We start from the raw sequence: 23244 nt of genomic DNA on the forward strand, positions 1-23244 counted from the left end.
TCAAACACACACCCCCCACCCCCCTCCAAATGTCATATTATGTCTATATACAGTGTTGTAACAATGTGCAAATAGTTAAAGTACAAAGGGAAAATAAATATGGGTTGTTTTTACAAGGGTATTTGTTCTTCACTGGTTGCCCTTTTCTTGTGGCAGCAGGTCACACTTCTTGCTGCTCTGATTGCACACTGTGGTATTTCACCAATAGATATGAAAGTTTATTAAAATTGGATTTGATTTTGAATTGTTTGTGGGTCTGTGTAATCTGAGGGAAATATGTGTCTCTAATATGGTCATACGTTTGGCCGGTTAGGAAGTGCAACTCAGTTTCCAACTCATTTTGTGGGCAGTGTGCACATAGCCTGTCTTCTCTCTCTTTCTCTCATTCTCTCTGTATGTGTGTCAGCTGTATGTATAGACATTTAAATGCAGAGGAGATGGCTTATAGATCTGCTGTCTGAGAAGAGCTGAGCAGGTATTATTACTGATATCCCTAGAGGGACACACGCACGACATCGAGGTGCATCTTAGTGGGGTCTTCCTCTCACTCTGACCACAGCTCTTTAATGCCGCACCCTGTTGTCACGGAGACAGACTGTGAAACCCCCTCTCTTTCTGGAAGTGTGTGTTTGTGTGTCAGATCTGGGTCATTTATGTATGTCAAATTCTTTCACACACGTGATTTGGATTGCCTGATATGATGGAAACAATGGAATAGACCTAAAGAAGCTACGCCAAGAAAATCTAAAATAGTTTGTATTTGACCCTGTGTGTTGTAGTCCCTATGGAGAGTGTGTATGTGATGTATATTATACTTTGTGTGTGTGTGTGCATGTGTGTGTATGTGTGTGTGCGTGCATGTGTCCGTGAGAGACAGAGAGAGAGGGATTGGCTGTGTCCAGCGCTCGCTGGCAGATGGTATTTAATCTTCTCAGGCCATCTGGACTGACTTTCTCTGGCGTCTTTAAACGCCCACGCACACACACACACGCACGCACGCACGCACGCACGCACACACACACACACACACACACACACACACACACACACACACACACACACACACACACACACACACACACACACACACACACACACACACACACACACTACCCTACATATTTATTTGGACAGTGAAGCTAAAACTTTTATACTCTTTATACTCCAGCATTTTGGATTTGAGATTTTGTTTAATATGAGGCGACATTACAGAATGTCACCTTTTATTTTAGAGTATTTTCATACATTTCTAAATGGTAAAACATGTGTAAGCACTTTATGTATCTAGTCCCCCTATTTGAAGGTGTCATAAGTATTTGAACAAATTCACTTATAGTGTAACATTTATTCAAAAGTTTAGTATTTTGTTCCATTCCTAGCACACAATGACTACATCAAGGTTGTGACTCTACAAACTTGTTGTGTTTCGGATGATGTTGTGCCAAATAGAAATGAATATGAATGTATTGTGTCATTGGATAATCATGAATGAATCGTAGAAAATGATGAGTGAGAAAGTTAGAGGCATAAATATCATAACCCCCACCCCCAAAAAAAGAAAATAAATTGGGGGTGTGCAGTCAGGTGTTTCAGCGACTAGTCATTTTTCACACCCTTATCTTCAATTATTCAAATCAAATCAAATGTATTTATATAGCCCTTCGCACATCAGCTGATATCTCAAAGTGCTGTACAGAAACCCAGCCTAAAACCCCAAACAGCAAGCAATGCAGGTGTAGAAGCACAGTGGCTAGGAAAAACTCCCTAGAAAGGCCAAAACCTAGGAAGAAACCTAGAGAGGAACCAGGCTATGTGTGGACTGGAAGCTGAGACAGGAGGGGTCAGGAGACACTGTGGCCCCATCTGATGACACCCCCGGACAGGGCCAAACAGGAAGGATATATTACTCAGCCTTTATCAACCTTAAGACCTATGTGCTTGTGTGTGTATGTGTGTGCTTTTGTGCGTGTATATATGTATGTGTAAAATAATAATAATACATCATTTGCTGGGTGCTTATATTTGTCCTATTTCACACATGTACAAGTGTGTATTATACTCATGTGTGAATGGGAATCTTTGCATGTTCCAACTCCTCCTGAGACACCCTCAGAGTGTGGGTGTGTGTGTTGTCTAGCCAGATTGTTCTAGATCACAAAGGGCCATCAGTCAAATGTAAAAACGGTTAAATCCCCTTGGATTGATGAGAAATTTAACAATTGTATGTTTGAGAGGGATGACGCAAAATGAATGTGAAATAAATAAGTCTGTCAGCACAACCGATTGGCAAACGTACTGCAAATGGAGAAATCATATGACTAAACTAAATAAAAAGAAGAAGAAATATTCTATGAAACAAAGAGAAATTATATAATGATAGGAAAAAGCTTTGGAGCACCTTAAATGAAATTTTGGGCAAAAAGGCAAACTCGGCCCCATCATTAATTGAATCAGATGGCTCATTCATCACAAAACCCACTGATATTGTCAATTATTGAATGATTTTTTAATTAGCAAGATTAGTAAACTTAGTCATAACATGCCAGCAACAAACGCTGACACTACACATCCAAGTATATCTTACCAAATTATGAAAACAAGCATTGTACTTTGAATTCCGTAATGTGAGTGTGGAAGAGGTGAATATTTTTGTTGTTGTCTATCAACAATGACAAACCACCGGGGTCTGACAACTTGGATGGAAAATTACCCTTGGATAGTAGAGGACGATATTGCCAATCCTATTCAAATCAAATCAAATTTTATTTGTCACATACACATGGTTAGCAGATGTTAATGCGAGTGTAGCGAAATGCTTGTGCTTCTAGTTCCGACAATGCAGTAATAACGAGCAAGTAATCTAACTAACAATTCCAAAAAAACGACTGTCTTATACACAGTGTAAGGGGATAAAGAATATGTACATAAGGATATATGAATGAGTGATGGTACAGAGCAGCATAGGCAAGATACAGTAGATGATATCGAGTACAGTATATACATATGAGATAAGTATGTAAACCAAGTGGCATAGTTAAAGTGGCTAGTGATACATGTATTACATAAGGATGCAGTCGATGATATAGAGTACAGTATCAACGTATGCATATGAGATGAACAATGTAGGGTAAGTAACATTATATAAGGTAGCATTGTTTAAAGTGGCTTGTGGTATATTTACATCATTTCCCATCAATTCCCATTATTAAAGTGGCTGGAGTAGAGTCAGTGTCATTGACAGTGTGTTGGCAGTAGCCACTCAATGTTAGTGGTGGCTGTTTAACAGTCTGATGGCCTTGAGATAGAAGCTGTTTTTCAGTCTCTCGGTCCCAGCTTTGATGCACCTGTACTGACCTCGCCTTCTGGATGACAGCGGGGTGAACAGGCAGTGGCTCGGGTGGTTGATGTCCTTGATGATCTTTATGGCCTTCCTGTAGCATCGGGTGGTGTAGGTGTCCTGGAGGGCAGGTAGTTTGCCCCGGTGATGCGTTGTGCAGACCTCACTACCCTCTGGAGAGCCTTACGGTTGAGGGCGGTGCAGTTGCCATACCAGGCGGTGATACAGCCCGCCAGGATGCTCTCGATTGTGCATCTGTAGAAGTTTGTGAGTGCTTTTGGTGACAAGCCGAATTTCTTCAGCCTCCTGAGGTTGAAGAGGCGCTGCTGCGCCTTCCTCACGATGCTGTCTGTGTGAGTGGACCAATTCAGTTTGTCTGTGATGTGTATGCCGAGGAACTTAACTTGCTACTTGCCATATATTTAATTTAAGCCTACTAGAAAGTGTGTGCCCTCAGGCCTGGAGGGAAGCAAAAGTAATTTAGCAACCTAAGAATAGTAAAGCCCCATTTACTGGCTCTAATAGCCGACCAATCAGACTGTTACCAACCCTTAGTAAACTTTTGGAAAAAAAATTCAGGAAGATTCAGGAATTCCCCAGGGCAACTGTTTAGGCCACTTACTTTTTTCAATCTTTACTAATGACATGCCACTGGCTTTGAGTAAAGCATTTCAGAATGGGTGGCGAGGAATAAGTTAGTTCTAAATATTTCTAAAACTAAAAGCATTGTATTTGGGACAAATCATTTACTAAACCCTTCACTAAACCTGAGCTAAATTTTGTAATGAATAATGTGGAAATTGAGCAAGTTGAGGTGACTAAACTGCTTGGTGTCCTGGATTATTACATCAACAAGGCAGGTCCTACAGGCCCTAGTTTTGTCGCAGCAGCACTACTGTTCAGTCATGTGGGCAGGTGCCACAAAGAGGGAACAGGGCAGCACGGTTGGACCTTAAAAGTACACAGGGAGCTAACATGAATGATATTTAATTATTATATAATTGTTTTTGATTTTTAACCTTTATTTAACAGGCAAGCCAGTTAGGAACAAATTCTTATTTACATTGACGGCCTAGGAATAGTGGGTTAACTGCCTTGTTCAGGGGCAGAATGACAGATTTTTACCTTGTCAGCTTGGGGATTCGATCTAGCAACCTTTCGGTTACTGGCCCAATGCTCTAACCACTAGGCTACCTGCCGCCCCAAATATGCATCTCAATATCTCCTGGCTCAAAGTGGAGGAGAGATGGTGAAGTGTTGACATGCCTAATGCACTGAGCTGTCTGTTTAAACTACTAGCACATAGCTCAGACACCCATGCATACCCCACAAGACATGCCACCAGAGGTCTCTTCACAATCCTCAAGTCCAGAACAGAGTATGGGAGGCGCACAGTACTACATAGAGACATGAATACATGGAACTCTATTCCACATCAAGTAACTGATGCAAGCAGTAGAATCAGATTTAAAAAAACAGATAAAAATATACCTCAAGGAACAGCGAGGACTGTGAAGAGACACACACAAAGGTACAGTCACATGCATAAGTGCTAGCACACACACTCATTGTAATAGTGTTGTATGGTGGTATTATACATTTTGTATTGTAGATATGTAGTGGTGTAATAATGTTATATGATGTTATGTTTTATCTTTTGTTTTCTATGTAATGTAAGGGACTTTTATGTGATTGAACCCCAGGTAGAGTAGCTGCTGCCTTGGCAGGAACTAATGGGGATCCATAATAAACCCCAGGTAGAGTAGCTGCTGCCTTGGCAGGAACTAATGGGGATCCATAATAAACCCCAGGTAGAGTAGCTGCTGCCTTGGCAGGAACTAATGGGGATCCATAATAAACCCCAGGTAAAGTAGCTGCTGCCTTGGCAGGAACTAATGGGGATCCATAATAAACCCCAGGTAGAGTAGCTGCTGCCTTGGCAGGAACTAATGGGGGATCCATAATAAACACCAGGTAGAGTAGCTGCTGCCTTGACAGGAACTAATGGCCCCAGGAAGAGTAGCTGCTGCCTTGGCAGGAACTAATGGACCCCAGGAAGAGTAGCGGCTGCCTTGACAGGAACTAATGGACCCTAGGAAGAGTAGCTGCTGCCTTGGCAGGAACTAATGGACCCCAGGTAGAGTAGCTGCTGCCTTGGCAGGAACTAATGGACCCCAGGTAGAGTAGCTGCTGCCTTGGCAGGAACTAATGGGGGATCCATAATAAACCCCAGGTAGAGTAGCTGCTGCCTTGACAGGAACTAATGGCCCCAGGAAGAGTAGCTGCTGCCTTGGCAGGAACTAATGGACCCCAGGAAGAGTAGCGGCTGCCTTGACAGGAACTAATGGACCCTAGGAAGAGTAGCTGCTGCCTTGGCAGGAACTAATGGACCCCAGGTAGAGTAGCTGCTGCCTTGGCAGGAACTAATGGACCCCAGGTAGAGTAGCTGCTGCCTTGGCAGGAACTAATGGGGGATCCATAATAAACCCCAGGTAGAGTAGCTGCTGCCTTGGCAGGAACTAATGGGGATCCATAATAAACCCCAGGTAGAGTAGCTGCTGCCTTGACAGGAACTAATGGCCCTAGAAAGTGTAGCTGCTGCCTTGGCAGGAACTAATGGACCCCAGGAAGAGTAGCGGCTGCCTTGACAGGAACTAATGGACCCCAGGAAGAGTAGCGGCTGCCTTGACAGGAACTAATGGACCCCAGGAAGAGTAGCTCCTGCCTTGGCAGGAATTAATGGGGATCCATAATAAACCCCAGGTAGAGTAGCTACTGCCTTGGCAGGAACTAATGGGGATCCCTAATAAATACATAATACCAAAAATGTCAAATGAGCCTGTTCCAAAAGCAAGAACCTGCCATATGTATGCTCATCACTGCCCTGGGGATGACACAATGCACACACTCTCTGTCTATATTCCTTTTAATTTCATTGTGCAACACAGTACTGAGAGAGAGGGGGGGGTAAAGGGAGAGCTGGCTAGGGAGGTGGACCTATTAATTGAGAGAGAGAGGGGTAAAGGGAGAGCTGGCTAGGGAGGTGGACCTATTGATTGAGAGAGAGGGAGAGGTGTAAAGGGAGAGCTGGCTAGGGAGGTGGACCTATTAATTGAGAGAGAGAGAGGGGTAAAGGGAGAGCTGGTTAGGGAGGTGGACCTATTAATTGAGAGAGAGAGGGGTAAAGGGAGAGCTGGCTAGGGAGGTGGACCTATTAATTGAGAGAGAGAGGGGTAAAGGGAGAGCTGGTTAGGGAGGTGGACCTATTAATTGAGAGAGAGAGGGGTAAAGGGAGAGCTGGTTAGGGAGGTGGACCTATTAATTGATAGAGAGAGGGGTAAAGGGAGAGCTGGTTAGGGAGGTGGACCTATTAATTGAGAGAGAGAGAGAGAGGGGTAAAGGGAGAGCTGGCTAGGGAGGTGGACGTATTGATTGAGAGAGAGAGAGGGGTAAAGGGAGAGCTGGTTAGGGAGGTGGACGTATTGATTGAGAGAGAGAGAGAGGGGTAAAGGGAGAGCTGGCTAGGGAGGTGGACGTATTGATTGAGAGAGAGAGAGGGGTAAAGGGAGAGCTGGTTAGGGAGGTGGACGTAGTAATTGAGAGAGAGAGAGAGGGGTAAAGGGAGAGCTGGCTAGGGAGGTGGACGTATTGATTGATAGAGAGGGTGAGGTGAAGCTAGAGAGAGAGAGATGTTCCCCATCTGGTTGCTGTCAGTATGACATGGTACAGTCCTCTGAAGGGCAGGGTCACTGGACTAGCGCACTCGTGTGTGTGTGTGTGTGTGTGTGTGTGTGTGTGTGTGTGTGTGTGTGTGTGTGTGTGTGTGTGTGTGTGTGTGTGTGTGTGTGTGTGTGTGTGTGTGTGTGTGTGTGTGTGTGTGTGTGCGCGCGCGCGTGTCTATGGGTGTGTTGGTCCGCACATTCTGGGACAGCCGGCATTGGGCTCTTCATGAGAGTGAAGCATTGTGGGATTGTTATCGGCATTGGGCTCTTCATGAGAGTGAAGCATTGTGGGATTGTTATTGTGAGGTCACAAGGTGATGATGCAATCTCTGTATCAGGCGCCACACTTCCTGAATGGAACACTCTCTAAGAACAATTATATTGCATGCACACACACACGGTCAGAGGGGTTTTCTAGGAGTTTCCCTCAGACACTTTTAATCGAGAGAAGAGGGAGGAGAAAGAGAGGGAGGAGAGTTATGAGAGAGATACAGGAAGGGAGGGACAGGGGAGAGAAGAGAGAGGAGAGGGAGAGAAAAAAAGGGAGGAGATGGATGCAGAGAAAGAGAGGGCAAAGGAGGAAGTGAGGGGCTACAGGCTAAACAGAGCCCCACCCAGGGATCCCCCTGTCCCCCAGAGCCCCACCCAGGGATCCCCCTGTCCCCCAGAGCCCCACCCAGGGATCCCCCTGTCCCCCAGAGCCCCACCCAGGGATCCCCCTGTCCCCCAGAGCCCCACCCAGGGATCCCCCTGTCCCCCAGAGCCCCACCCAGGGATCCCCCTGTCCCCCAGAGCCCCACCCAGGAATCCCCTGTCCCCCAGAGCCCCACCCAGGGATCCCCCTGTCCCCCAGAGCCCCACCCAGGAATCCCCCTGTCCCCCAGAGCCCCACCCAGGGATCCCCCTGTCCCCCAGAGCCCCACCCAGGAATCCCCCTGTCCCCCAGAGCCCCACCCAGGGATACCCCTGTCCCCCAGAGCCCCACCCAGGGATCCCCTGTCCCCCAGAGCCCCACCCAGGGATCCCTCTGTCCCTCAGAACCCCACCCAGGAATCCCCCTGTCCCCCAGAGCCAGATATCTACTGAACCACTCCATCTGAATCAACATGACCTTGTCACAGTCACACTCTGGGCCTGTATTCATTAAGCGTCACAGAGTAAGAGTGCTGATCCACGTCCATATACTTATGATCTAAAGGACAAAACTGATCCCAGCAGAACTCCTACTCTAAGACGCTTTGAGAATACGGGTCTTGTTCCCCTACAAATTCTGCCTTTAAGAAAAATCAGAGCTGTTCAAATTTAGAGCATAATTCTGATGCTCCCTCTTTCTTCCTCAAATGGTGATAGAGGGATGTCTGTTGTCATGGAGATACAGGGAGATTCTGTTTCTGTACCGTCAGCAGGAAGTTAACCTCTAGACAGGGAACACATAGACACACAAAACACCAGTAATGGCTAGTGTTTAAATCAAATGAAATGGTATTTTTCACATGCTTAGTAAACACCAGGTGTAGACTAACAGTAAAATGCTTACTTACAGGCCCTTCCCAACAATGTAGAGAGAAAGTAATAATAAATACACAATGAGTAACGATAACTTGGCTACATACACAGGGTACTAGTACAGAGTGGATGTGCAGGGGTACGAGGTCATTGAGGTAGAAATGTACATATAACTATGAATAAAGTGACTAGGCAACAGGATAGATAATAAACAGTAGCAGCAGCGTGTGTGATGAGTCAAAAAATTTAGTGTAAAAAGGGTCAATGCAGATAGTCCGGGTAGCTATTTGATTAACTATTTAACGAACTATTTAGCAGTCTAATGGCTTGGTGGTAGAAGCTGTTCAGGATCCTGTTGGTTCCAGACTTGCCATGCGTTAGCAGAGAGAACAGTCTATGACTTGAGTGGTTGGAGTATTCAACCATTTTTAGCGTCTTCCTCTGACACCACCTGGTATCGAAGTCCTGGATTGCAGAGAGATCGGCCCCAGTCATGTACTGGGCCTTACGCATTACCCTCTGCAGCGCCTTGCGGTCAGATGCCAAGCAGCTGTCATACCAAGTGGTGATGCAGCCAGTCAAGATGCTCTCAATGGTGCAGCAGTATAACTTTTTGAGGATCTGAGGGCCCATGCCAAATCTTTTCAGCCTTCTGAAGGGGAAGAGGCGTTGTCGTGCCCTCTTCATGACTCTGTTGGTGTGTGTGGACCATGATAGATCCTTAGTGATGTGGACACCGAAGAACTTGAAGCTCTTGACCTTTGTCCTGCTGACATTGAGGAAGATGTCATTGCATCACAATGCCAGGTCCCTGACCTCCTCCCTAAAGGCTGTCTTATCATCGTCAGTGATCAGGCCTACCACTGTCGTGTCACCAGCATACTTAATGATGGTGTTGGAGTTGTGAAAAGCCACGCAGTCATGGTTGAACAGGGCGTACAGGAGGGGACTAAGCATGCACCCCTGCGGGGCCACTGTGTCAAGGGTCAGCGTGGCAGATGTGTTGTTGCCTTTCCTCACCACCTGGGGGTGGCCAGTCATGAAGTCCAGGATCCAGTTGCAGAGGGGGGTGTTTAGTCCCAGGGTCCTTAGCTTAGTGATGAGCTTGGAGGGGACTATGGTGTTGAACGCTGAGCTGTAGTCAATGAACAGCCTTCTCATATAGGTGTTCCTCTTGTCAAGGTGGGAGAGGACAGTGTGGAGTGCAATAGAGATTGCATCATCTGTGGATCTGTTGAGGCAGTATGCAAATTGGGGTGGGTCCAGGGTGTCCGGGATGATGTTTTTGATGTGAGCCATGACCAGCATTTCAAAGCATTTCATGGCTACAGATGTGAGTGCTACAGGGCGATAGCCATTTAGAAAAGTTACCTGGCGTTCTTGGACACAGGGACTATGGTGGTCTGCTTGAAACATGTAGGTATTACAGACTGGGTCAGGGAGATGTTGAAAATGTCAGTGAAGACACTTGCCAGCTGGTCAGCGCATGCTCTGAGTACGCGTCCTGGTAATTTGTCTGGCACTGTAGCATTGTGAATGTTAAAGTGTTTAAAGGTCTTACTCAAATCATCTACGGAGAGCGTGATCACACAGTCATCCGGAACAGCTGGTGCTCTCATGCACGGTTCAGTGTTGCTTGCCTCAAAGCGAGCATGGAAGGCATTTAGCTTGCCTGGTAGGCTTGCGTCATTGGGCAGCTCGCGGCTGGGTTTCCCTTTGTAATCCGTATTTTTTAAGTGTATTTATTTCACCTTTATTTAACCAGATAGGCCAGTTGAGAACAAGTTCTCATTTACAACTGCGACCTGGCCAAGATAAAGCAAAGCAGTGTGACACAAACAACACATGGAGTTACACATGGAATAAACAAATGTACAGTCAATAACACAATAGAAAAGTCTATATACAGTGTGTGCAAATGTAGTAAGATTAGGGAGGTAAGGCAATAAATAGGTCATAGCGGCAAAATAATTACAATTTAGCAATTAAACACGGGAGTGATAGATGTGCAGAAGATGAATGTGCAAGCAGAGATACTGGGGTGCAAAGGAGCAAAAAAATAAATAACAATATAGGGATGAGGTGGTTGGGTGGAATATTTACAGTTGGGCTATGTACAGGTACAGTGATAGGTAAGCTGCTCATCAGCTGATGCATAAAGTTAGTGAGGGAGATATAAGACTCCAGCTTCAGTGATTTTTGCAATTCGTTCCAGTCATTGGCAGCAGAGAACTGGAAGGAAAGCCGCCAAAGGAGGAGTTGGCTTTGGGGATGACCAGTGAAATATACCTGCTGGAGCAAATACAATAGTTGCAAGCCCTGCCACATCTGACGAGCGTAGTAAGATTAGATCTTAGTCCTGTATTGATGCTTTGCCAGTTTGATGGCTTGCCGTAGGTCGTGGCAGGATTTATTATAAGCATCCGGATTAGTGTCCAGCTCCTTAAAAGCGGCAGCTCTAGCCTTTCACTCAGTGCGGATGTTGCCTGTAATCCATGGCTTCTGGTTTGGATATGTACGTATGGTCACTGTGGGGGATGAATTTGTCGATGAACATATTACAGTCTGTGCTAGTGAAACATACAGTTTACATACAGTATACAGTTTACAGACCATTTATATATTTTGAGTATCTTCATGGGCGTTGTGTAGGATTTTATGTTTATCTATTGGAACGCCGTATGTTCGTGTGTCTGTGTGGGTGTGTCTGTGTCTGTGTGGGTGTGTCTGTGTGGGTGTGGGTGTGTTTGTGTGAGGTAGTGGAAACCCTCTGAGGAATGATGTGTGTGTTCCTGTGCAGATGTGGTTGCCAGGGGAGCAAGGACAGGACATGCTCTAATCACCACGGTGACCAGCAGCTGTAGGCTCTTCCTGGGCAGACCTTCCTCCTGTGTGTGTGTGTGTTTAGACTCCTATGAGTTCCTCTCTCTGTCCATTCTTCAACTCAGTGGCCTGTGAATGCTTGGGTATGTGTTTCTCTCCGTCGTCGTTTGTGGATGTGTGTGTGTGATATGAGGACAATGCTGAAGATGCTTTTGTCTTGGATCAGACACAACCATATATGGGTAGGGCTCTGACAATACGCACACGCAAACACGCAAACACACATACACACACGGTTAGCGTTTGCTTTCCCATACTGACTGTGTTAGTTTCCCAAGCAATCACATTCAGTGTCTCTTTCTTTGGGTGAGGGCAAACATTCTTATTCTATGTTAAGACAAAGGCATGTGTGTATGTGTGTATTTGTGTGTGTGTGTGTGATATAATTACGAGGCTCTGACCTAAGAAGCGCTGTTGGCAACAGATGAAGCGGTGAGATTTCTCTAACAAGAGAGACCGAGAGAGACAGAGAGACAGACAGACAGAGACAGAGAGACAGACAGACAGAGCGAGAGAGACAGACAGACAGAGAGACCGAGAGAGACAGACAGACAGAGACAGAGAGACAGAGACAGACAGAGCGAGAGAGAGAGACAGACAGACAGACAGACAGACAGACAGACAGACAGACAGACAAAGTGAGAGAGAGAGAGAGAGAGAGAGAGAGAGAGAGAGAGAGAGAGATCAGACTGACAAGACTAAGAACAATAGAGCCAGTGTAGATCACTGCACTGTGGGGTTCCCCCTCTTTTCTTTCTTTCTCTTGCTCTCACTCTCTACCTCTCTGTCTCTCTCTCCTTCTGTCACTCTCACTCAGTCTATTTCTTTATCACACTCTCTCTCTGTATTTTCTCTCTCTCTGTCCTGCTGGATAACTTATGTGTTAAATTCTATGTTCAATTTCTTGCACAGATCTGTGAATAAAAGGTGTATTGAACATGGTGGAGTCTCCACTCAGTCAGAATAGAAGGTGTATTGAACACGGTGGAGTCTCCACTCAGACAGAATAGAAGGTGTATTGAACACGGTGGAGTCTCCACTCAGACAGAATAGAAGCTATATTGAACACGGTGGAGTTTCTACTCAGACAGAATAGAAGGTGTATTGAACATGGTGGAGTCTCCACTCAGTCAGAATAGAAGGTGTATTGAACACGGTGGAGTCTCCACTCAGTCAGAATAGAAGCTATATTGAACACGGTGGAGTCTCCACTCAGACAGAATAGAAGCTATATTGAACACGGTGGAGTCTCTACTCAGACAGAATAGAAGCTATATTGAACACGGTGGAGTCTCCACTCAGTCAGAATAGAAGGTGTATTGAACATGGTGGAGTCTCCACTCAGACAGAATAGAAGCTATATTGAACATGGTGGAGTCTCCACTCAGACAGAATAGAAGCTATATTGAACATGGTGGAGTCTCCACTCAGTCAGAATAGAAGCTATATTGAACATGGTGGAGTCTCCACTCAGTCAGAATAGAAGGTGTATTGAACATGGTGGAGTCTCCACTCAGACAGAATAGAAGGTGTATTGAACATGGTGGAGTCTCCACTCAGACAGAATAGAAGGGGGCCAAGCAGGCAGAGATTGAATTCTAATTCAGATAAATTTAGTTCCTGAATAAATTATGCTGCCCTATCCTCTCTCTGCTCCTCATCATCAATACTTAATAATCTCTCTCACTTTCTCGCCGCCTTTCTGATTGGTTGTTAGTTAACCTATCACTGTCTGTAGAGCGCCTCATGACCAGTTACCAAAGGACAGTGTGTGTGTGTGTTATGAGACGGTGTCCTAAGGCCTAGCCTAGTGGATGTGTTATGTTCTGCTAACCTAGGCCCAAGTATGCGCATCAATCAGCCCTCTGTGTGTGTGTGAGTGTGTTTGTGTGTGTGTGTGTCCTCGCTTGTATGTGCACTGTTAGTTTGGTTGCATAAGTGGTTTAGGGACACAGATTGCCTGGAATTCCTCTCTCACAGTCCATGGAAGCCACTGCCACACAGAGACTTAGAGCCTAATACTGCATACTGCACGTATGAACGCACACACAGACACACGCACACACAGACACACGCACACACAGACACACGCACACACAGACACACGCACACACAGACACACACACACACAGACACACGCACCCATGGAGGTTTAATACAGAAAGACCAGCTCCAGAGCTGTTAATGCTCTAGTACTTTTGTAGTACTATTGTAGTAATATTGTAGTACTACTTATCAGTCTATTCTTCTACACACTGTATTCAGTACAGTAATGTATTTAATATCTTCGCTAGTCTCACTGTTCAAGGGAAGAAAGTGTGGTTTAGAACTAGTAGGTTAGACTGTCTCAGACTGAGCTGTTTAGTTGTAGAGGTCTGTCCCCCCAGAGGAACCCCGGGACTTATTGTTCTTGTTGTGTGGGGACAATTAGTGAGGTTGCACTCATGGGGAAGGTGATAGGCCTTGCACAACAGCTGCCTGTAATCCCTTCTACGCTGTCATATTCTGAGACACGTGTGTGTGCATTCTTTGCGGTACGTGGTAGTCAGGCATTGGTTCACGTGTATGGTGTGTGTGTGTGTGTGTGTGGTGTGTGTGTGTTTCATGGGAATCTCCAGATCACATGATGGAAGCTAAGGGTAGGAGGTTACAGAGGGGTTTAGGGGGGATCCCAGTTTGGATATCTGGTGTTCCCCCTGACTGAGTCACACACACACACCTCCCTCACATACACTCCAACATGCTCCCTCTTCTTCACTCTTATTTTCACCCACTCTACCTCTGTCTTACACACACACACATCCAGTGCATAGCTGTCTGAAGGACAGTGTGTGATTAGGTATGAGTGAGGCCAAAGCAGTGTGTGTGTCTCTGGGTGTTCTGACTAGCAGACTCAAGGCCCTAGGATGTCTACTGATCCAAAACTTTACCGGAGACCTTACCAGGAACTGCACCGGAAACTTTACCGGGAAGGAGCGGGACTGGGGTTTGTTTACCAGGGCAGGATGCGGGTGTTCCGAAACCCAGGGGGCTGTAAGTACAGGACTGTGTGTGCGGGTACAGTAACGCTATCCTGGAGTGTGTGTGTCATGTTACCACTATCTGTCCTAAAGCTGACAAGGACTAAAACTTGCCTCTGTACTATGTGTGTATTTGTGTGTTTGTGTATGTGTGTGGCTTTCAGAATTGGCTGTAGAATATTCCATGGAAGATAGAGAACATTCCAGCTAAAATTGTAATTTGTGTTTGTGATGCTGCTGTTCTCTGTGTAGTTCTTTCTCTCTGATCTCGTCTACCAGCTTCTGTTCCTTACAATGATGCTTGATTAGATCTCATCACTTCATTAGCTGAATTAATGTCATTAAATGAATAGGCCTATGCAGCCACAGTGGGATTGAGTTATAGTGATCTTGGAAGGCTGTAATAGACTTTCTCTATGCACACGCACGCACGCACGCACGCACGCACACACACACACACACACACAGTTTGTGGTGGTATTAAACAGTAATGGTGTGTTGTGGTTGTAGAAGAGGAGAGGGGTTGTGTGTGTGTGTGTGTGTGTGTGTGTGTGTGTGTCTGTCTGTCTGTCTGTTTTTCTGTCTGTCTGTGTTGAGCACTGGTGTTGCTGACCTAGATGCAGCGCTCCTAGTGGCCGGTGATTTTATTGCAGGAAAACTAAAATCACCTTTGCAACTAGAGGTGAAAAAACACACAGAAACACATACAAAACTCTAGTTCACCATTACTTCACACACAGAAACACATACAAAACTCTAGTTCACCAACTCCACACACAGAAACACATACAAAACTCTAGTTCACCATTACTCCACACACAGAAACACATACAAAACTCTAGTTCACCATTACTCCACACACAGAAACACATACAACTCTAGTTCACCATTACTCCACACACAGAAACACATACAAAACTCTAGTTCACCATTACTCCACACACAGAAACACATACTAAACTCTAGTTCACCATTACTCCACACACAGAAACACATACAACTCTAGTTCACCATTACTCCACACACAGAAACACATACAAAACTCTAGCGCACCATTACTCCACACACAGAAATACATATAAAACTCTAGTTCACCATTACTCCACACACAGAAACACATACTAAACTCTAGTTCACCATTACTCCACACACAGAAACACATACTAAACTCTAGTTCACCATTACTCCACACACAGAAGCACATACAACTCTAGTTCACCATTACTCCACACACAGAAACACATACTAAACTCTAGTTCACCATTACTCCACACACAGAAACACATACTAAACTCTAGTTCACCATTACTCCACACACAGAAACACATACAACTCTAGTTCACCATTACTCCACACACAGAAACACATACAAAACTCTAGCGCACCATTACTCCACACACAGAAACACATAGAAAGCTCTCCCTCGCCCTCCATTTGGAAAATCTGACCATAACTATCTTCCTGATTCCTGCTTACAAGCAAAAATTCAAACAGGAAGTACCAGTGACACATTCAATAGGGAAGTGGTCAGATGAAGCGGATGCTAAGGTACAGGACTGTTTAGCTAGCACAGACTGGAATATGTTTCGGGATTCATCCGATGGCATTGAGGAGTATACCACATCAGTCAACGGCTTCATTAATAAGTGCATCGACGTCGTCTTCCCCACAGTGACTGTATGTAGATATCTCAACCAGAAGCCATGGATTACAGGCAACATCCACACTGAGCTAAAGGCTGGAGCTGCAGCTTTCAAGGAGCGGGACACTAATCCGGACGCTTATAAGAAATCCTGCTATGCCCTCAAACCATCAAACAGGCAAAGCGTCAATACAGGACCAAGATGGACTCCTACTACACCGGCTCTGAAGCTCGTTGGATGTGGCAGGGCTTGCAAACTATCACAGATTACAAATCAAATTGTATTTGTCACATGTGCCGAATACACTGTGAAATGCTTACTTACATACAAGCCCTTAACCAACACTACAGTTCAAGAAATAGAGTTAGGAAAGTAATTTTTTAAATAAAAAGTAATGAGGCTAAATACAGGGGGTACCGGTACCGAGTCAATGTGCAGGGGCACAGGTTAGTCGAGGTAATTTGTACATGTAAGTAGGGGTAAAGTGACTATGCATAGATAATAAACAGCGAGTAGCAGCAGCGTATAAACAAAGGGTGGGGTGTGTCAATGTAAATAGTCTGGGTGACCATTTAATTAATTGTTCAGCATTCATATGGCTTGGGGATAGAGCCTTTTGGACCTTGTCTACAAAGGGAAACTCAGCCGCGAGCTGCCCAGTGACACAAGCCTACCAGACGAGCTCAATGCCTTCTATGCTCGCTTCGAAGCAACACAAAACCATGCATGAAAGCACCAGCTGTTCCGGACAACTGTGTGATCATGCCGATGTGAGTAAGACCTGAACATTCACAAGGTCGCAGGACCAAATGGATTACCAGGTGCATATGCAGAGCATTGATTTACTTGCTCTTGCTTGCGCGCGCACACACACACACACACACACACACACACACACACACACACACACACACACACACACACACACACACACACACACACACACACACACACACACACACACACACACACACACACACACACACACACACACACACAGAAGCTAAGCAGGGTTGGTCCTGGTCAGTCCCTGGATGGGAGACCAGATGCTACTAGAAGTGATGTTGGAGGGCCAGTAGGAGGCACTCTTTCCTCTTGTCCCCCCCAAAAAATCAATATATCCCAATGCCCCAGGGCAGTGATTGGGGACATTGCCCTGTGTTGGCTGCAGTCTTTGTATAAAAGCATGAAAAAGCACTACATACGCTCACACACACAAATGCATATTGATGCCACAAACACACATTTTGTTGACACACTTTCTCACTCTTCACATACACTGCTGCTACTCTTTTTATTAAATATCCTGATTGCCTAGTCACTTTTTTCCCATACCTACATGTACATATTACCTCAATAACCTCTAACTCTGCACATGGACTCAGTACCAGTGCTCCTTGTATATAGTCCCATTATTGTTATTTTGTGTTACAATTTCCTTTTTTTATTTAGTAAATGTTTCTTTGTTTTTAACTCTGTATTGTTGGGAAAGGGATCGTAAGTTAGCATTTCATGGTAAAGTCTACACCTGTTGTATTCAGTTCATTTGATTTGAGCTGTACATTTTTATCCTGTGATTAAGAGGTGCTACATGAGCAACCTGTCGCCTCTCTCTGATCCTCCATCTGCGGTGTGATTCACACACTCATTCATTCACTCATTCATTCACTCACTCACTCACTCACTCACTCACTCACTCACTCACTCACTCACTCACTCACTCACTCACTCACACACAGACACACACACTTCAAACAGACGGAAATATCTCAACACAGTGTGTGTCCAGACCTCTATGTGTCCAACTGAAACTCCCCTACCACACATCCGGATGGCACTGATACTCATCACGTAAACTCTGCTACACTAGCATGATGTATATCTATGTTCAGTATATGACAAGGTCTATACGGAAGTCCATAAGGGTGCTATAATATACATACTACATACACTGTGTGCACAAAACATTAGGAAAACCTGCTCTATCCATGGCATAGACTGACCAGGTGAATCCAGGTGAAATCTCTGACCCCTTATTAATGTCACTTGTTAAATCCACTTCAATCAGTGTAGATGAAGGGGAGGAGACCGGTTAAAAAACATTTTAAAGCGTCGAGACAATTCAGACATGGATTGGGTATGAGTGCCATTCAGAAGGTGAGTGCTTTCGATATCCTTGTGGAGTCCATGCCCCAACGAATTGAGTCTGTTCTGAGGGCAAAAGGCGGTGCAACTCAATATTAGGAAGGCGTTCCTAATGTTTTGTACACTAGGTGTATGCTATAATGTACATAATGTATGTTGAAAATGTTCATATGAGTGTTGTAAAAACGTTTGGCTGTATATGAGCTCCATCCTGTTCGTGAGGTCTGGTGATGTGTACACATTTGCATACATAAGTGTGAAATTCCATATTTGGGCTTTGATGACATGAGCTGTGAAACAGGGGGGGGTGGAGCGGAGTTGGAGGGAGAGGGATAGGTGGAAAGTGATATCACATCTCTTTCCTACTGTTGGTGTGTCACTCTTCCTCCTCTTCCTCCCCTCTCTCTCTCTCTCTCTCTCTCTCACACTCTCTCTCGCTTTCAGGGAGAAAGAGAGAGGTGGAGAGAAGGACAGAGCAAAACCCTGAGAGAGATGAAGAGGAGCTAGAATGAGTGATGGAGAGACACACACACACACACACACACACAGTGAGAAGTCATTAGTCACTGGGAGGTATCAGGAGGATTGGGGGTGGCACCATGGCAACTGCTTGGTTAACTGTCCGTGGTTGGTTTAGTGTGTGTGGAAGTTTAATTTGGAGTGTTGTGTGTGTGTAACCTGTGTGTATCTGTCCAACAGGAGGACGAGACTGTCAATGAGATCAACATCACCAACCATACCAAGGAGGGGTCAGAGAAGGGTGACCCTCGACAGTTCGAGCTCCGCAAGGTCCTAGGACAAGGCTCCTTCGGAAAGGTGTGTGTGTGTGTGTCATCAGCGTTTGATTTCTCATCTTCCACTGATGTCTCCATTAGTTATCCTAATGACAGAGAGTTGCTATAACAACCACATGGTAAGGCCCCTTCACACCGTGTCATCTTTATGAATTAACGATTGTGTGTGTGTCTGTGCGTGTGCGTTGATGTGTTTGTCATTCATCTTTCACCTTTTTTTCCCCGTTGCTGATTGCCATGCACACAAAACCACTGTATAATAAATGTTATCTTGTGTGTGTGTGTGTGTGTGTGTGTGTGTGTGTGTGTGTGTGTATATATATATATATATATATAGGTGTTCCTGGTCAAGAAGACTACAGGTCCAGATACAGGACAGCTCTACGCCATGAAGGTTCTGAAGAAAGCCACACTGAAAGGTAGGGGATGGAGAGAGAGGGAGGTGGAGAAGGATAAATAAAGGAGGGATGGAGAGGTAGATGGGAGGGGAGAGAAAGAAAGATGGAGAAGGGGGGACAGAGAGAGGAGGAGAGAGGACGGCTGGTGAGTTGGACAGAGAGAGGGGAGGTAGAGAGAGGAGGAGAGAGGACGGGTGGTGAGTTGGACAGAGAGAGAGGAGGAGACAGAAAACGGCTGGTGAGTTGGACAGAGAGAGAGGAGGTAGAGAGAGGAGGAGAGAGGACGGCTGGTGAGTTGGACAGAGAGAGAGGAGGAGACAGAAAACAGCTGGTGAGTTGGACAGAGAGAGAGGAGGTAGAGAGAGGAGGAGAGAGGACGGCTGGTGAGTTGGACAGAGAGAGAGGAGGAGACAGAAAACGGCTGGTGAGTTGGACAGAGAGAGAGGAGGTAGAGAGAGGAGGAGAGAGAGATGATGGCTGATGAGTCGGACAGAGAGTGGGGCGGTAGAGAGAGGAGGAGAGAGAGAGGACGGCTGGTGAGTCGAACAGAGAGTGGGGAGGTGGAGAGAGGACGACTGGTGAGTTGGACAGAGAGAAGGGAGGTAGAGGAGAGGTGTTTTCAGAGCAGAGAAAATCAACTCTGCTCTCCTGAAATCATGTCAGTGTGACGAACTATCAGGGCTTCACATTAGAATGGCAAGCCGAACGGTTGGGCGTTGGAGTGGTGAAAAGTTCCACCTTTCATTTGAAGTTTGAGGTCAGCCAGCCCCTCCCTAAAAGTCACAAACCCCATGAACCTCTAGGCCTGGGTCTCCCCCTCTATTGGAATACAATGTCTCGTCATCCTGCGTAATATACACGAAAGCCATGTGTGTGAGAGGACTTTTATCTCAGAGAGAGCACCATCACCATCTGCTGGCTACAGACTGTACACACACCACATATTCACCTACAGTGGAGGGATTCAGCTACTTCTCTCTCTCACTCCCTCTCTCTCTCTCTGTGTGTCTCTGTCTCTCTCACTCTGTGTCTCTGTCTCTCTTTCTCTCTCTCTCTCTGTCTCTCTCGCTGTGTCTCTGTCTCTCTATCTCTGTCTCTCTCTCTCTCTGTGTCTCTGTCTCTCTCTCTGTATCTCTATCTCTCTCTCTCTCTCTCTCTCTCTCTCTCTCTCTCTCTCTCTCTCTGTGTCTCTCTCACTCTGTGTCTCTGTCTCTCTTTCTCTCTCTCTCTCTGTCTCTCTCGCTGTGTCTCTGTCTCTCTATCTCTCTCTCTCCTCTCTCTGTGTGTCTCTGTCTCTCTCAATTCAATTCAATTCGCTTTATTGGCATGACGTAACAATGTACATATTGCTATTGTACATAACCATACATTCAACAATAACAATAAGCATACAGTAGAGTACATGTGCAGGTTGATTGGTCTGTCAGACACTGTCCCTCAACTTATGGCAGGCAGCAATGTAGTGCGCTCTCTCAATTCAATTCAATTCAATTCAAGGGGCTTTATTGGCATGGGAAACGTGTTAACATTGCCAAAGCAAGTGAGGTATTTATTTTCTCTCTCTCTCTCTCTCTCTCTCTGTGTCTCTGTTTCTCTCTCTCTTTTCTTGATTTGTTTTTTATTTTCCATTACTCATCAATCTAGCCAAATTACTTCCATGCCAAGAGAGAGATAGAGAGGGAGGGATAGATGGAGGTAGAGGGGAATAGAGATGAGGTGAGTTGTTTGTTCCTAGAAGGACGTGTACTCTGTATGTATGTTTAATTAGTGTGTGTGTGTGTGTGTTGCAGTGCGTGACAGGGTGAGGACTAAGATGGAGAGAGACATTTTGGTGGAGGTCAACCATCCCTTCATCGTTAAACTGCACTATGGTGAGTTAGCCAATCACAGCTTAGTACTACAGTGAGGTAGCCAATCACAACACAAGTCCTCTGGTAACCAATCAGATGTCTCTCCTCAGCGTTCCAAACAGAAGGGAAACTCTACCTCATCCTGGACTTCCTACGAGGAGGAGACCTCTTCACACGACTGTCTAAAGAGGTGAAGGCGTGTGGTGTGTGTGTGTGTGTGTGTGTGTGTGTGTTTGGGGGGGGGTCTCACCCTCCTCTCCTCTCTGTGTGTAGGTGATGTTCACAGAGGAGGATGTGAAGTTCTACCTGGCAGAGTTGGCCCTGGCGCTGGACCACCTTCACAGCCTGGGCATCATCTACAGAGACCTCAAACCAGAGAAGTACATACACACACACAAACACGCATACACACTCAGATTGTGTGTGTTGTTTAGTATCTTTGTCTAAAGATCCATTTCTGTCCTTTCAGCATTCTGCTAGACGAGGAGGGACACATCAAGCTGACAGGTGGGTAATATCAGACCTGTGTGTGTGTGTTTGTGTGTGAGAGTGTACTCTATGGATCATGTGTGTATTCTCACTGCAGACAATAAGGAGTCATGAGAACAAGCTTTACTCCTCTCTGTGTGTGTGTGTGTGCGTGTGTGTAGACTTCGGCCTCAGTAAGGAGTCTATAGACCATGAGAACAAGGCCTATTCGTTCTGTGGGACGGTGGAGTACATGGCTCCGGAAGTGGTCAACAGGAGAGGCCACACCACCAGCGCTGATTGGTGGTCCTACGGCGTGCTCATGGTGAGAGGGGCGGGGCCACACACCTTATATGGTTTATTTACCAGTTCCTTATTTGGGTTGTGTTACAGGTTGTAGTTAGGTTGTTTGTGTTGTAGTTAGGTTGTTTGTGTTGTAGTTAGGTTGTTTGTGTTGTGTTACAGGTTGTAGTTAGGTTGTAGTTAGGTTGTTTGTGTTGTAGTTAGGTTGTAGTTAGGTTGTTTGTGTTGTGTTACAGGTTGTAGTTAGGTTGTTTGTGTTGTAGTTAGGTTGTTTGTGTTGTGTTACAGGTTGTAGTTAGGTTGTTTGTGTTGTAGTTAGGTTGTTTGTGTTGTGTTACAGGTTGTAGTTAGGTTGTAGTTAGGTTGTTTGTGTTGTAGTTAGGTTGTAGTTAGGTTGTTTGTGTTGTGTTACAGGTTGTAGTTAGGTTGTAGTTAGGTTGCTTGTGTTGTGTTACAGGTTGTAGTTAGGTTGAAGTTAGGCTGTTTGTGTTCTGTTACAGGTTGTAGTTAGGTTGTTTGTGTTGTAGTTAGGTTGTTTGTGTTGTAGTTATGTTGTAGTTAGGTTGTTTGTGTTGTGTTACAGGTTGTAGTTAGGTTGTTTGTGTTGTGTCTCTCCCAGTTTGAGATGCTGACCGGAACGCTACCATTCCAGGGGAAAGACCGCAAGGAGACCATGAACATGATCCTCAAGTGAGTCTCTTTGACAAGGTTGACCATTTGACCATTATCATCTCACTGGAGTAGTGTGTGTGTGTTCTATGCCAGCGGTTCCCAAACGTTTCTGTTCCGGAGACTAGCAAATCACTGTCAAAAGCTCTTTTCTGTTCCGGAGACTAGCAAATCACTGTCAAAAGCTCTTTTCTGTTCCGGAGACTAGCAAATCACTGTCAAAAGCTCCTTTCTGTTCCGGAGACTAGCAAATCACTGTCAAAAGCTCTTTTCTGTTCCGGAGACTAGCAAATCACTGTCAAAAGCTCTTTTCTGTTCCGGAGACTAGCAAATCACTGTCAAAAGCTCTTTTCTGTTCCGGGGACTAGCAAATCACTGTCAAAAGCTCTTTTCTGTTCCGGAGACTAGCAAATCACTGTCAAAAGCTCTTTTCTGTTCCGGGGACTAGCAAATCACTGTCAAAAGCTCTTTTCTGTTCCGGAGACTAGCAAATCACTGTCAAAAGC

General features: G+C 45.5%; 1 protein-coding gene across 1 annotated transcript in view; it reads left to right on the forward strand.

Moving 5' to 3' along the window:
* The window catches only part of LOC112216494 (ribosomal protein S6 kinase alpha-3-like), a 31005-nt gene that overhangs the window by 1983 nt on the left and 5778 nt on the right, over window positions 1-23244 (forward strand). Inside the window, exons 3-10 of the mRNA XM_042298886.1 lie at window positions 18956-19072; window positions 19388-19469; window positions 21239-21319; window positions 21409-21488; window positions 21572-21678; window positions 21768-21805; window positions 21949-22091; window positions 22689-22759. Of these exons, the coding sequence (XP_042154820.1) occupies window positions 18956-19072; window positions 19388-19469; window positions 21239-21319; window positions 21409-21488; window positions 21572-21678; window positions 21768-21805; window positions 21949-22091; window positions 22689-22759 (719 nt within the window). The remainder of the gene's footprint in view (window positions 1-18955; window positions 19073-19387; window positions 19470-21238; window positions 21320-21408; window positions 21489-21571; window positions 21679-21767; window positions 21806-21948; window positions 22092-22688; window positions 22760-23244) is intronic.

The sequence above is a fragment of the Oncorhynchus tshawytscha genome, linkage group LG16, assembly GCF_018296145.1.
Source record: "Oncorhynchus tshawytscha isolate Ot180627B linkage group LG16, Otsh_v2.0, whole genome shotgun sequence".
In the NCBI taxonomy this organism is placed as follows: Eukaryota; Metazoa; Chordata; class Actinopteri; order Salmoniformes; family Salmonidae; genus Oncorhynchus; species Oncorhynchus tshawytscha.